This window comes from Mytilus californianus, unplaced genomic scaffold, assembly GCF_021869535.1.
Source record: "Mytilus californianus isolate M0D057914Y unplaced genomic scaffold, xbMytCali1.0.p SCAF_7, whole genome shotgun sequence".
In the NCBI taxonomy this organism is placed as follows: Eukaryota; Metazoa; Mollusca; class Bivalvia; order Mytilida; family Mytilidae; genus Mytilus; species Mytilus californianus.
Window position 1 is genome coordinate 14243842 of NW_026262723.1, and position 12056 is coordinate 14255897.

At 33.2% G+C, this 12056-nt stretch overlaps 1 protein-coding gene across 1 annotated transcript in view; it reads right to left on the minus strand.

Annotated features, from left to right (window-relative positions):
• The window catches only part of LOC127707438 (alcohol dehydrogenase class-3 chain H-like), a 35815-nt gene extending 31023 nt beyond the window's left edge, over positions 1–4792 (minus strand). Inside the window, exon 1 of the mRNA XM_052211966.1 lies at positions 4662–4792. Coding sequence (XP_052067926.1) covers positions 4662–4682 — 21 coding nt within the window. The 5' untranslated portion in view covers positions 4683–4792. The remainder of the gene's footprint in view (positions 1–4661) is intronic.
• Between the last annotated feature and the right edge of the window lie 7264 nt (positions 4793–12056).

A 12056-nucleotide genomic window follows, 5' to 3' on the forward strand; every position in this document is an offset into this window, starting at 1 on the left:
TAAGAACTTAAAAATTTTAAATTGGACATTCACTTATTATGGTCCAATATCCAAAATCTAAATACATGGTTAGATTCAGCATATCAAAGAACCCCAAGAATTCAATTTTTGATGAAATCAAACAAAGTTTAATTTTGGACCCTTTTGACCTCAATGTGGACAAAGTTGATAACGGGGCCCAAAAATCAAAAATCTAAATACATGGTTAGATTCAGCATATCAAAGAACCCCATATATTCAATTTTTGTTGAAATCAAACAAAGTTTAATTTTGGACCCCGATTTGGACCAACTTGAAAACTGGGCCCATAATCAAAAATCTAAATACATGTTTAGATTCAGCATATCAAAGAACCTTAAGAATTCAATTTTTGTTAAAAATCAAACTAAGTTTAATTTTGGACCCTTTGGACCTTAATGTAGACCAATTTGAAAACGGAACAAAAAATTAAGGATCTAAATACACGGTTAGATTCGGCATATCAAAGAACCCCAATAATTCAATTTTTGATGAAATCAAACAAAGTTTAATTTTGGACCCTTTGGACCTCAATGTGGACCAATTTAAAAATGGGGCCCAAAATCCAAAAACTAAATACACGGTTAGATTCAGCATATTAAAGAACCCCAAGAATTCAAGAATAAAACCCTATTGAAATTGGTCAAGAAATAAGCAATTTATACGAAGTATCTTCTTTTGCACAATACTGTGCAATTAAATATTTCTTGCTATTGTGCAATACTGTACAATTGACAATTTCTTGCTATTGCGCAATATTGTGCTATTGGATATTTCTTGCTATTGCGCAATACTGTGCAATTGAAGATTTCTTGCTATTGCGCAATACTGTGCAATTGAAGATTTCTTGCTATTGTGCAATACTGTGCAATTGAAAATTTCTTGCTATTGCACAATACTTATTATATAATAATTTACACATCCTGTTTGGTGTGTATCTCCTACCATATCATTATTATTTGCTTTTAAATATAAATCAGAAATAACCAACTTAAAATGGAAAATTTTAAAAGAAAAAAAAAGGAAAAAAAGAAAAAAAAGGAAAAAAAAAAAAAATCACCCCCCCCAATTTTTTGAACCCCCTTATGATTCATCACCCCCAAACTCAATCCCAGCCTTCACTTTGTGGTATGGTACCTTGCAGTACAATTTCAGAGAGATCCATACACTTGAACACAAGTTATTGTCTGGAAACTAGAAAAATGTGTTTTTTGGCCCCTTTTTGGACCCAAATTCCTAAACGTTTAGGGCAATTACCCCATAACTCAAACCCAGCTTTCCCTTTGTGATATGGAACCTTGTAGTACAATTTCAGAAAGATCCATACACTTACACACAAGTTATTGTCCTGAATCTAGAAAAATGCTTGTTTTTTGCCCCTTTTTGGCCCCTAATTCCTAAAATATTGAGGCAATTACCCCCATCATCAATCCCAGCCTTCCCTTTGTGGTATGGTACCTTGCAGTACAATTTCAGAGAGATCCATACACTTGAACACAAGTTATTGTCTGGAAACTAGAAAAATGCTTATTTTTTGCCCCTTTTTGGCCCCCAATTCCTAAACGTTTCGGCAATTACCCCCAAACTCAATTCCAGCTTTCCCTTTGTGATATGGAACCTTGTAGTACAATTTCAGAAAGATCCATACACTTACACACAAGTTATTGTCATGAAACTAGAAAAATGCTTGTATTTTGCCCCTTTTTTAGCCCCTAATTCCTAAAATTTTGAGGCAATTACCCCCAAAATCAATGCTTATTTTTGGCCCCTTTTTGGCCCCTAATTCCTTTACTGTTGGTACCATAACCCCCAAAATCAATCCCAACCTTCCTTTTGTGGTATTGAACAATGTGGTAAAATTTCATAGAGAACCATTCACTTTAACTAAAGTTAGAGTGCGAAAACCAATGTGTCTTCGGATGACGCCAGACGACGACGACAACGACGACGCCAACGTCATACCAATATACGACCACAAAATTTTTTTGCGGTCGTATAAAAAGCTGTGGTCTTTCTGTGTGAGGTTGTCGATGATTGCAAGTTCGTGACATTTGGGGATTTCCACTTTAATCGTGACGTCATGCATAATTATTTATCATCAACAACGTGCTACTTCAAAAAAACTTAACCAGATATTTTTCATTGCATTTTTACTAATATAGGCTTGAAAAAGAGAAGTTGTGTATGTTCTTGCATATTATTTGTTTAAACGTCTATTTCCACTTTTACTGCTTATTCCTCTCCTAGAATTTCGTTGAATTCTTGGGAAAATCCTTTCAGCAATGTTATTGACATCTTAACAATGAGTCATCATCTATTTTTAGGTTATGTGGCGCTCTTTTCCCTTGTTTAAGGCCAAGAGTATTTTTTTTTAAAGTCTGTATGTGAGTGGATTTTTTTAAGGTCAGAAAATGATTTGATATATTTTGATAAAACAAAACCTGCAGAATGTTGGCTCGTAAAAGTTATTCAATCCTATGCCATTGAATGCAAATTGAATGAAAAAATACTTTGATGCATTAATAACACTGTGACATTGTTATAGCTATCTTAAACGTGTTTAAAGTGTTTAATTCTTGACTTTCCAATTGACCATTGAAAGTCACATGTAAAAATTAGAATAATTATTGTAGGGAGAAGAAAAAAGTTAGTATATCCCAATTTCTCTTTTTTTTATTGAGATATTCATTTGTTTTTTTATCTCAAATTTATTCTGTAATGGTCAAATATGTAATACAATAGGCCTGACCTATATAATGTTGCACATGCGCATAAGCCACCGTCCAAGACAAAGGTCACGAGCTTACAAGTATGTCTACTTATTTTACGGAATTGGGTCACAATACGAAACATTGCCAGATTGACCATGTTTCTGAAGCTATTCATTGATTAAGTGTATCAGACTGTTTGCAAATAAGTAAAGAATATTTTCATTCACAGTGGATAATATTTGCTCCAAGGTTGTGAATTTTTTCTTCAGTTTCGAGATAGGGTAACGAACTTCCAATCATCCAGGATATATTAAAAAAAGGATATATCTACATCCTAGCTATAGCTGGGACTATTATACTAACAGGACTGGAAACCATTAAACCAATCAGTGTAATAATATCAACATCACGGTCGTTAGAACGAGACTTTACCTGCGCTATTTATCGATACACCATATTGTTTTGACTGTGACAGCGTGCCTTGATCTTATAATTTCGGTAATTTGTTTTTTTATTTTATAGTTATTCAAAATGATAATCCTTAACATGCTTAATATAAACATGATTACTATAATGATAAAAGATATCTCGATCTTTGACAGTTGTTATTAATCACCAAATCCAGTCTTAAGTGTAAAAAATGACGTATAAAAGATTGAAATTTTCAGGATGAAAATAGCGTGGGGACGATGTGGGAAAAAGTATATGATTCATAAAATTTCTTAAAACTGTTGATTGAAAAGAGATACGCAAGTTCGGTTTGTTGTCAAATCATATTTATAGGTTATACTTTGGATTTGCCTATTTTTATTGTCACTTTTTAAAATAAAAAGTGGAATATAAATCTCTTTCTCATTACAACTGGAACCCACATGCACGGCTCAAATAAACTATACTGTTCCTATAAAATTACCTACTCCTTTTTATGTGTGCAATATTTTTATTATAATCAGGGTTGATTTTGCTTAGTAATGGTCTTCTGGTGGCATTAGCATATGACTTCGTGAAAATATGTACACTAGGTTCCACAATTAGAACTACAAAAGTAGGCCCGTATACAGCCATATTGAAATTTTGGTGTAAAACACGAAGTTCACAAAAGATCAAAACAATGTGGCTATATTTTTATGAGACCTGGGTAATTTTTGTTATATGAATTAATTATGAACTGAAATTGTAAACATTGTTTTTATTGCACACTTATTGTTTTTATCAGGATTAATTATGATCTGTTAACCTTTGACACGTGTTTCTTAGCAGTCAAGTAAAGTGCCGGCATTTCGACAATATTTGATTTATTTTCAACAGTAATATATTGACTACTTATTAATACTTTTTCGTAAACAATATATATTTTTTGGCATCTAAACTAATTAATTTAATTATTTTTTTATTTCAAATCCACCAATTTTAACAGTATTCTATATAAGCTGACTTGTTTGCTGAAATCTATTGTTTACATTCATGTAGGAATGCTAATTTACTAGTGACATGATAAGCTGTCAATCAAAACAAAAAACCAATAATCCGCTAATTTACTAGTGACAGATAAGCTGTCAATCAAAACAAAAAATCAATAATTCGCTATTGGGGCAATGAAATCTCAACAGATCGATCAGTATCCAGTCCCGTTAGTATAATCATATATATAATAGTCCCACTCCCAGGCTATAGGAATTACTTTTGGTGAAGAAATTTTTGTGGGTGTTGTCTCATGTTAGTGTAACATACAGAAATCAGGTAATTTAAAATGAATAAATCGTCCTAGGTCACGATAAAGGATACCACCGAGTCGACAAGTGCTAAATTTTGAACTCGCCGGTATAACTGTATAATACTGACAGACACGGACACCTACAGTGCCCTGGAAACAATTACCTATTGACAACTATTTAAAGATCTTATTTTATAATGGTTTGAGCGCATTTTTACCTGTCCTGCTGTTCCAGACATGGTTAATTAATTCGTTTGTCTGAATTTCACGTCTGCACACTGTTTCTCAGACTGGCAAAATGTTATCTGTACTTTGCACACGACACTCACTTCCCGTACACCATCTAGACTTTTCTTCAAAGGGTAGGAAAATCCATAGTGTATTCCGATCATTTTATTGGCACTGGCTATTGCCACATATAATCCTTTTCAGCTTTTGTCATCGTGAATTCAGGTTGAACTCAAGTCAGTTGGTAAATATCCAGAAATATCCATTAGAGCTGAGACTACTTTATCTATATGGGCGTTTTTCAATAAAAGTGCGATTTTCAGACAAAAAAAAAAATGGAAAAATCAACTTGTCTAAAATTTGATTTCAAGAGTTATTTTGCATACCTCAATAATAGACCTGTTTGTAAATTAAAAGTGCAATCTTAAATACTCTTCAAAATGATTTTTTTTATAATTTATATTCTGTTTCGTAGTGGACATTTGTCCACTAAGAAACTGCTTCTAAACGCACATCTTATGGCAATTTAATGTCTCCTGCATGTTGACATTCTAAAATTGAGAATGGAAATGGGGAATGTGTCAAAGAGACAACAACCCGACCATAGAACAGACAACAGCAGAAGGTCACCAACAGGTCTTCAATGCAGCGAGAAATTCCCGCACCCGGAGGCGTCCTTCAGCTGGCCCCTAAACAAATATATATACTAGTTCAGTGATAATGAACGCCATACTAAACTCCAAATTGTACACATTTTTAGAAACTAAAATTAAAAATAATACAAGACTAACAAGACTAACAAAGGCTAGAGGCTCCTGACTTGGGACAGGCGCAAAAATGCGGCGGGGTTAAACATGTTTATGAGATCTCAACCCTCCCCCTATACCTCTAGCCAATGTAGAAAAGTAAACGCATAACAATACGCACATTAAAATTCAGTTCAAGAGAAGTCCGAGTCTGATGTCAGAGGATGTAACCAAAGAAAATAAACAAAATGACAATAATACATAAATAACAACAGACTACTAGCAGTTAACTGACATGCCAGCTCCAGACTTCAATTAAACTGATTGAAAGATTATGTCTTCATCATATGAATATCAGGCACAATCCTTCCCGTTAGGGGTTTAGTATCATACCATCATAACATATATGAGAAGAACATAACCCGTGTCATGCCAACAACTGGTTTTTAAATAAATGTGTTTAGTGCCGATGCAAAGACCATATAAGTGAATCAATATTAACGCCAAAATATGCAATCTTTAATGACCTGACAACAGTATCGTAACTATATCCCTTCTTAATAAGTCTATTTAAAGGTTTTGTTAGCTTCAGAGGTGAATACTAACATTTTTGTGCTTTATAAAGAATATTTCCATAAAAAATTGGATGTGAAATACCTGAACGTATAAGAAGTCTGCATGTTGAGCTATATTTACGAATGATGTCCTTATACCGATGATAAAATTTAGTAAATGTTTTAACTAGTTTGTGATATCGAAAACCCTGGTGTAATAATTTTTCAGTAATACATAAATTTCTCTCGTTAAAATCTAAAACATTGTTACATACACGAGCGAATCGTACAAGTTGAGATATATAAACACCGTAAGATGGTGACAAGGGAACGTCACCATCTAAAAATGGATAATTAACGATAGGAAATGAAAAATCATCTCTTTTATCATATATTTTAGTATTAAGCTTTCCATTAATGATTTAGTTTGTTTTATTTTATATACTGGAAAGATCTCATTTTTCTCTGAATTGGAGAAACATTTTTTATCGATAAAGATTAGACAGTACTTCACAAATGAAGGTACAACTCATGTTACGTAGTGGACATTTTGAGTTTCGTAGTTGACAAAAATAGGCTATTTGTTAAGCCGAAATATTTGTCAACACGATTTATTAACAACATCTTCGTATAATACCATCTTATATTAGTATCGTTGTGCAAATCTCTAGACTTATATAATTTTTTCCTTATCTGCACAGTATCGTCTATTCTAGACGATCCGGTACATAGTAAATTTGCTGGTTGGTCCTTTTTATAGACTTCTATATATATATATATATATATATATATACCTACCGTTATCTTGATGATATTTTTTCATTAAATAATCAAGAATTCTCTAAATATACTACCGAAATTTACCCAAAAGGAACTTACTTTGAATAAATCTAACCATATCCAGAAATCAACGCCACTTAATTGCTTATTTGAATATTATACTAAAGAAATCGGATACGGGTCACGGAAATTATATTGAAATGATAGGGAATTTTGAAAAAAAATGTCTGTTTTTACTTTAATTTAAGTGATAGACAGGTTGCGGGGACAGAAAATAAATATCCACAACAATATACACCATTTGAACGAAACATTATGACTGTCGTTGCAAAAATCAAGGTTCCTGAGCTATTTTAAAAATCGAAGCGAGAGGCTTTTAACCTTGCAGTATAAAATACAGGCTAAAATGGCTGAAACGTCAGATTTGCAACCTTCGTGTTGAAAATTGGCTAACAAGGTCATTACAGAGTGATTATAAACAAGGACTCTGTGACGGGCAATGTCATATAATATCCGTGTTTTAAAGATTTTAATGATATCAAGCCAGTCCAGTTCAAACTATTATCACGTGGTACAATTCTCATTTACATATTATGAATATTAATTAGCAAAAGTACTACTAATTTCTGGCTATGCATAAACAGCAGTAGTTGTTCTTTTATAGATTTAGACATTTCAATTTCTAAAGGGAAACTCCATACAAAAATTTACGACAAAAGAGACAATTTTTCATTCCCTATTGTTAATTTCCTTTTTTAGACGGCGATGTTCCTTTGGCTCCATCATGCGGTGCTTCTATATCCCAACTCGTTCGGTATGCCCGTGTGTAGTGATGACAGAGATTTTAACGAACGTAATCAATGTATCACTGGTTAATTATTAAGTCAGGGATTTCGTTACCATAAATTACTTAAAACATTTACTAAATTCTTTCATAGATACAAAGATTTAATTAGTAAATTTGGCTTTACCTGTAGAAAACTTTTGACAATGGTATTTAACATCCTAAATATTACGTTAATATTGTACTAAAAGCGCGGAAATCACTATGTGATCCGTGTAAACTACCTTTAAACAAATTTATTAGTAAAAGTTATCTTATCAATGTTGTAATAAGATCTTTGAATATTGTTTTCATTGGCACTATAACATCGATTTTGTCATCAACAAATCAAAACATAACTAAATTTGTATTCTTTTATAATGTTTTTTTTTGGATGCATATATACACATCCACGTTTATTTTCTATTTGGAAATTGTTTTATCTATAGATAACATCATACATATTTATTATAAGGTTAAATCCTAACTATCCTTTTGCCTGTCGTTATTTTTATTTTGGCATTGCACAAGTCATGTCTTCTTTGACTGTCCATGGCGTTAAAACACTAAATCCCTACCTGGGATGTGTTTTAATTGATTTTAGTCTCTGATGCATGATTTTTTATTATTAATTGTTTTTTGCTTTTACTACTAGCTTTCAGTAACTGCGAGTACTCTCAAATCGTACTTTCGTGTTTATTTGACCTGTTGACACAATTTGTGATTCATTTCTGTTATTCAATGTTTAGGCTTATTTTGTGTTATATCTCGTCTTACTATTTTTAATATGTACCACCTTTGATAAGTATTTAGTATGACGAAAAACATTTTCACTTCACTACTCGTACTATGAATAAACAAATTATTTTGTAAAAAATGTTTCTGTACTCCTAACAACAAAATTATTATATTTAAATTTACGTAACGCCTTTTGTCCTAGGTTAGAGTTGAAACATCTTTTTTATTTATATTGTGTCATATAGATCAAACTTATTCGTTCAGTGTATATTTACTTGTTTTTGTGTATTGTTTTTTGATCGAGTTAAGCCATTTCAATTGATATCTTATTGTGTGTCTTTTTATGCTGTAATGTTATACCGCTGTTTCAGGTTAGGGTGAAGGTTGGCGCCTGCTAAAACGTTAAAACCCGCTTCATTTTTATGCACCTGTCCTAAGTCAGGAGCCTATTGTTCAGTGGTTGTCGTTTGTTGGTGTGGTTCATAAGTGTTTCTCGTTTCTCGTTTTTTATATAGGTTAGACCGTTGGTTTTCCTGTTTTACACTAGGTTTTTTGCACAGGCACTTGTCTCAGAAATTTGTTTCCTATATACCTTAATATTACATTTTTTTCTGAGACAAGTGCCTGTGGTTTTTTGAGGCCCGTTAATGCTTGCTGTTCGGTGTGAGCCAATGCTCCATGTTGAAGGCCGTACTTTGACCTATAATTGTTTACTTTTTACACATTGTGACTTGGATGGATATCATAGTTGTCTCATTGGCACTCATACCACATTTTCTTATTTATATGTATGTGTGTTAAGGTAGTCTCAGGATAGAGATACTCTGTTGCGTAGGAAATAGATCATTGGCATAGGAGTCGGGGTAGGGTAAACGGAGGCTCCCCACTTCAAAAGTGTTGGAGGATAGTTATGTTTTTGCCCTCTACCCTTTGAAATTATTATAATTTAAGATCAGCAATAAGTTCGATACTGTTCATTATTTTTGTCGATAATCTTCCTGAGTGGAGGGAACCGATGAGTTAGGGAGCAAACATTTAACTTCAAAAAGGGGGGGGGGGGGGGGGTTATGGGTATTTTGTCTGAGTCAGACATTTTTTTTCGCGCAAAGCACGAACATACCCCCCCCCCCCCCCTTTTGAAGTTAAATGGTCGGTCCCTTACCCTCTTGTACTGATCAGACCCCCTTTGATAATGTAGTTATGTGCATTATGCGGAATGAGTTTGAAAGAATGCACAATGATTTTATAACGGAAAGTTAATTAGGTTGTTTACAATAATTATTGTTGTTATTCGGTTTGGTGGTCAGTAAATAAGGTAACTGAACGAGTTTCAAGTTATCGTGGATTGGGTAGTGACTAAACCAGCACACGTTTTATAGTTAGAATTTTACTGAATTTTTCTTTTACAAAAATATTTATGTATTTTTGTTTTCATATTGTTTAAGTATCTTAAACATGTTGTTTTTATTTTGTAGATTGTTTTGTTACAGAACACGTGCAGCATTCTGCCAGGCAGTTTTCTTTTGTGTTTTATAGGGACTTTTATATTTAAGTTTAGACTTCGAGGCAGAGGAGATATTCTGTATTTGAAAATAAAGTTTGAGCTGGTCACTGCGCCATTCAGTACCCAAACATTGTGTTTGTTTCATTGTATTTAGAAAGAAAAGTGAACAAAATTGCATGCGCTCAATTATGTTCACATGGTTTCAAAGTAGCTGGAGCATTTTAGCACATATTAACTATTTTATGTTTGTTGAAACAAAGTGAATTAAAACATAACTGAATTTATGCAATTAAATAATTTACTTTCAATGTGTATGATTCTTGCCAAATTCAACGCAGATTAACTTTACAGTTGAAGATAAGCTGAGGAAAAGTAAAGAGCCAACGTCAGCCAGACCGACATAGAAGGTAAGATGAAAATCATGAACATTTCGGAAACATTACATTTATGATATTATAACTTAACCGTCGATTTATTTCTTTTTTTGGCCTCATTTATATATTTCGTTATTGAATAGTTTTTTGTCAATATTTGTTAAATCTGAGATTAAAATATCAATTTATTCTTTTCAGACACGTGTTCTTGCCTGGCGGATACTATATATCTGTATTGCAAAATTATAAACAGTAACAATAAAAAATACTTACACAAAATGAATTAATATCATAAGTGGACGATGTCAAACTGGTATATTAACATTTATTCATTGAACACTTGAATTATAAACTTAAAAAGTCACTGGATTCCCAGAACTTCTGACTTTTGTCTTGACGTATCTGTCTGAAAGTGTTAAGCAAGATTTTCCAAGAAGAAAAATGTCCCTAGTTTTTTCTGATTCTAACTACATATATGACCCCTCAACGGCTATATACAAGGCATTAAAGCACTCATTAGATGCAGAGCAAAATATGCATACCCTTCCGGAGAATTTGATTCCATTTTTCACGCCTGCGACGAAGAGATTGCGAGACATAGGAATAACTATCTGACGTCGGCGGCAGCGACAGCGGCGGCTTAAGCTTTATATTCCAAAAGCTAGAAGACCTAAATTCTTCATTTCTTGTATGCGAATACCTTATGTTACGAATTTTCCATCTATCATATTTCCATGGTCCTAGACCTCAATTTCGTGGTTCAGCGACCTCTTGAAAAAAAAAATTTTTTGTAAAATAATTTCTCAGTTACTATGAGTGAAAGGATAACTTTATTTGGTACAGGGATTACTTGCAATGTCTACATGTCCACTAGACTGGGTTCACCTGACCTCGACTTCATTTCATGGATCAGCGATCAAGGTTAAATTTACTTGATTAGGTCCGTATCTCAGATGCTATTGGCAGACAGATATCATTTGCCCCTGACCTCATTTTCACGGTTCATTGCTCAGTGTAAAGTTTTTGTGTTTTGGTCTTCTTCTCAGATACTTTAAGGAATAGGTCAACTATATATGGTGTAGGAATGATTGCAGGGGTTACATGTCTGTCTGGCAGGGTTCATCTGACATTGACTTCATTTTCATGGTTCATTGGTCAATATTTAATTTTCCTGGTTAAGCCTGCTTTTTCCTATATTATAAGCAAAAGATCAACTATATTTGGTGCATGGAATGATTTGAAGGTGTACATGTCTGTCTGTAATGTATCACCTGACCTTGACATCATTTTCATGGTACATTGGTCAATGATAAGTTTTCACAGTTTGGTTTGTTTCTTTGATACTATAAGCAAGAGGTCAACTATATTTGATGTATGGAACGATTTTAAGGTGTACATGTATGTCTGCCACGGTTTATCTGACCTTGACCTTATTGTAATTGACCATTGATAATGTTAAGCTTATGTGATCCTTGCAATAAAACTTTCATTTTTAAGACTTTCAACATAAATTCCGTCATGATCAGCACAGCAGGCGATATATTTCAGTATGTGCACTTTTGCTAGAAGGTTTGTATTATCCAAGCTGATAATTTCAGTATCGTGAGTGCATCTTGTAATGATAAGATATGTGCAAGTCTTGATTTTTATTGGACGTGTCGGTATTGTACTATGCTATACTATGCAATTATATAGTAGAAGAAAAAAAAAACCCGAATATTTTCTTTTAAAGATAGAGAGTCTTGCAGTTTTATTCTCAGAAGGTAAATTAAGTGTTCCATATTTGAGATCCGGTTACATGATAAAATAAAGAAATGTTATATGATTGCCGACGAGAAACTATTCACCAGAGACCAAATGACATAG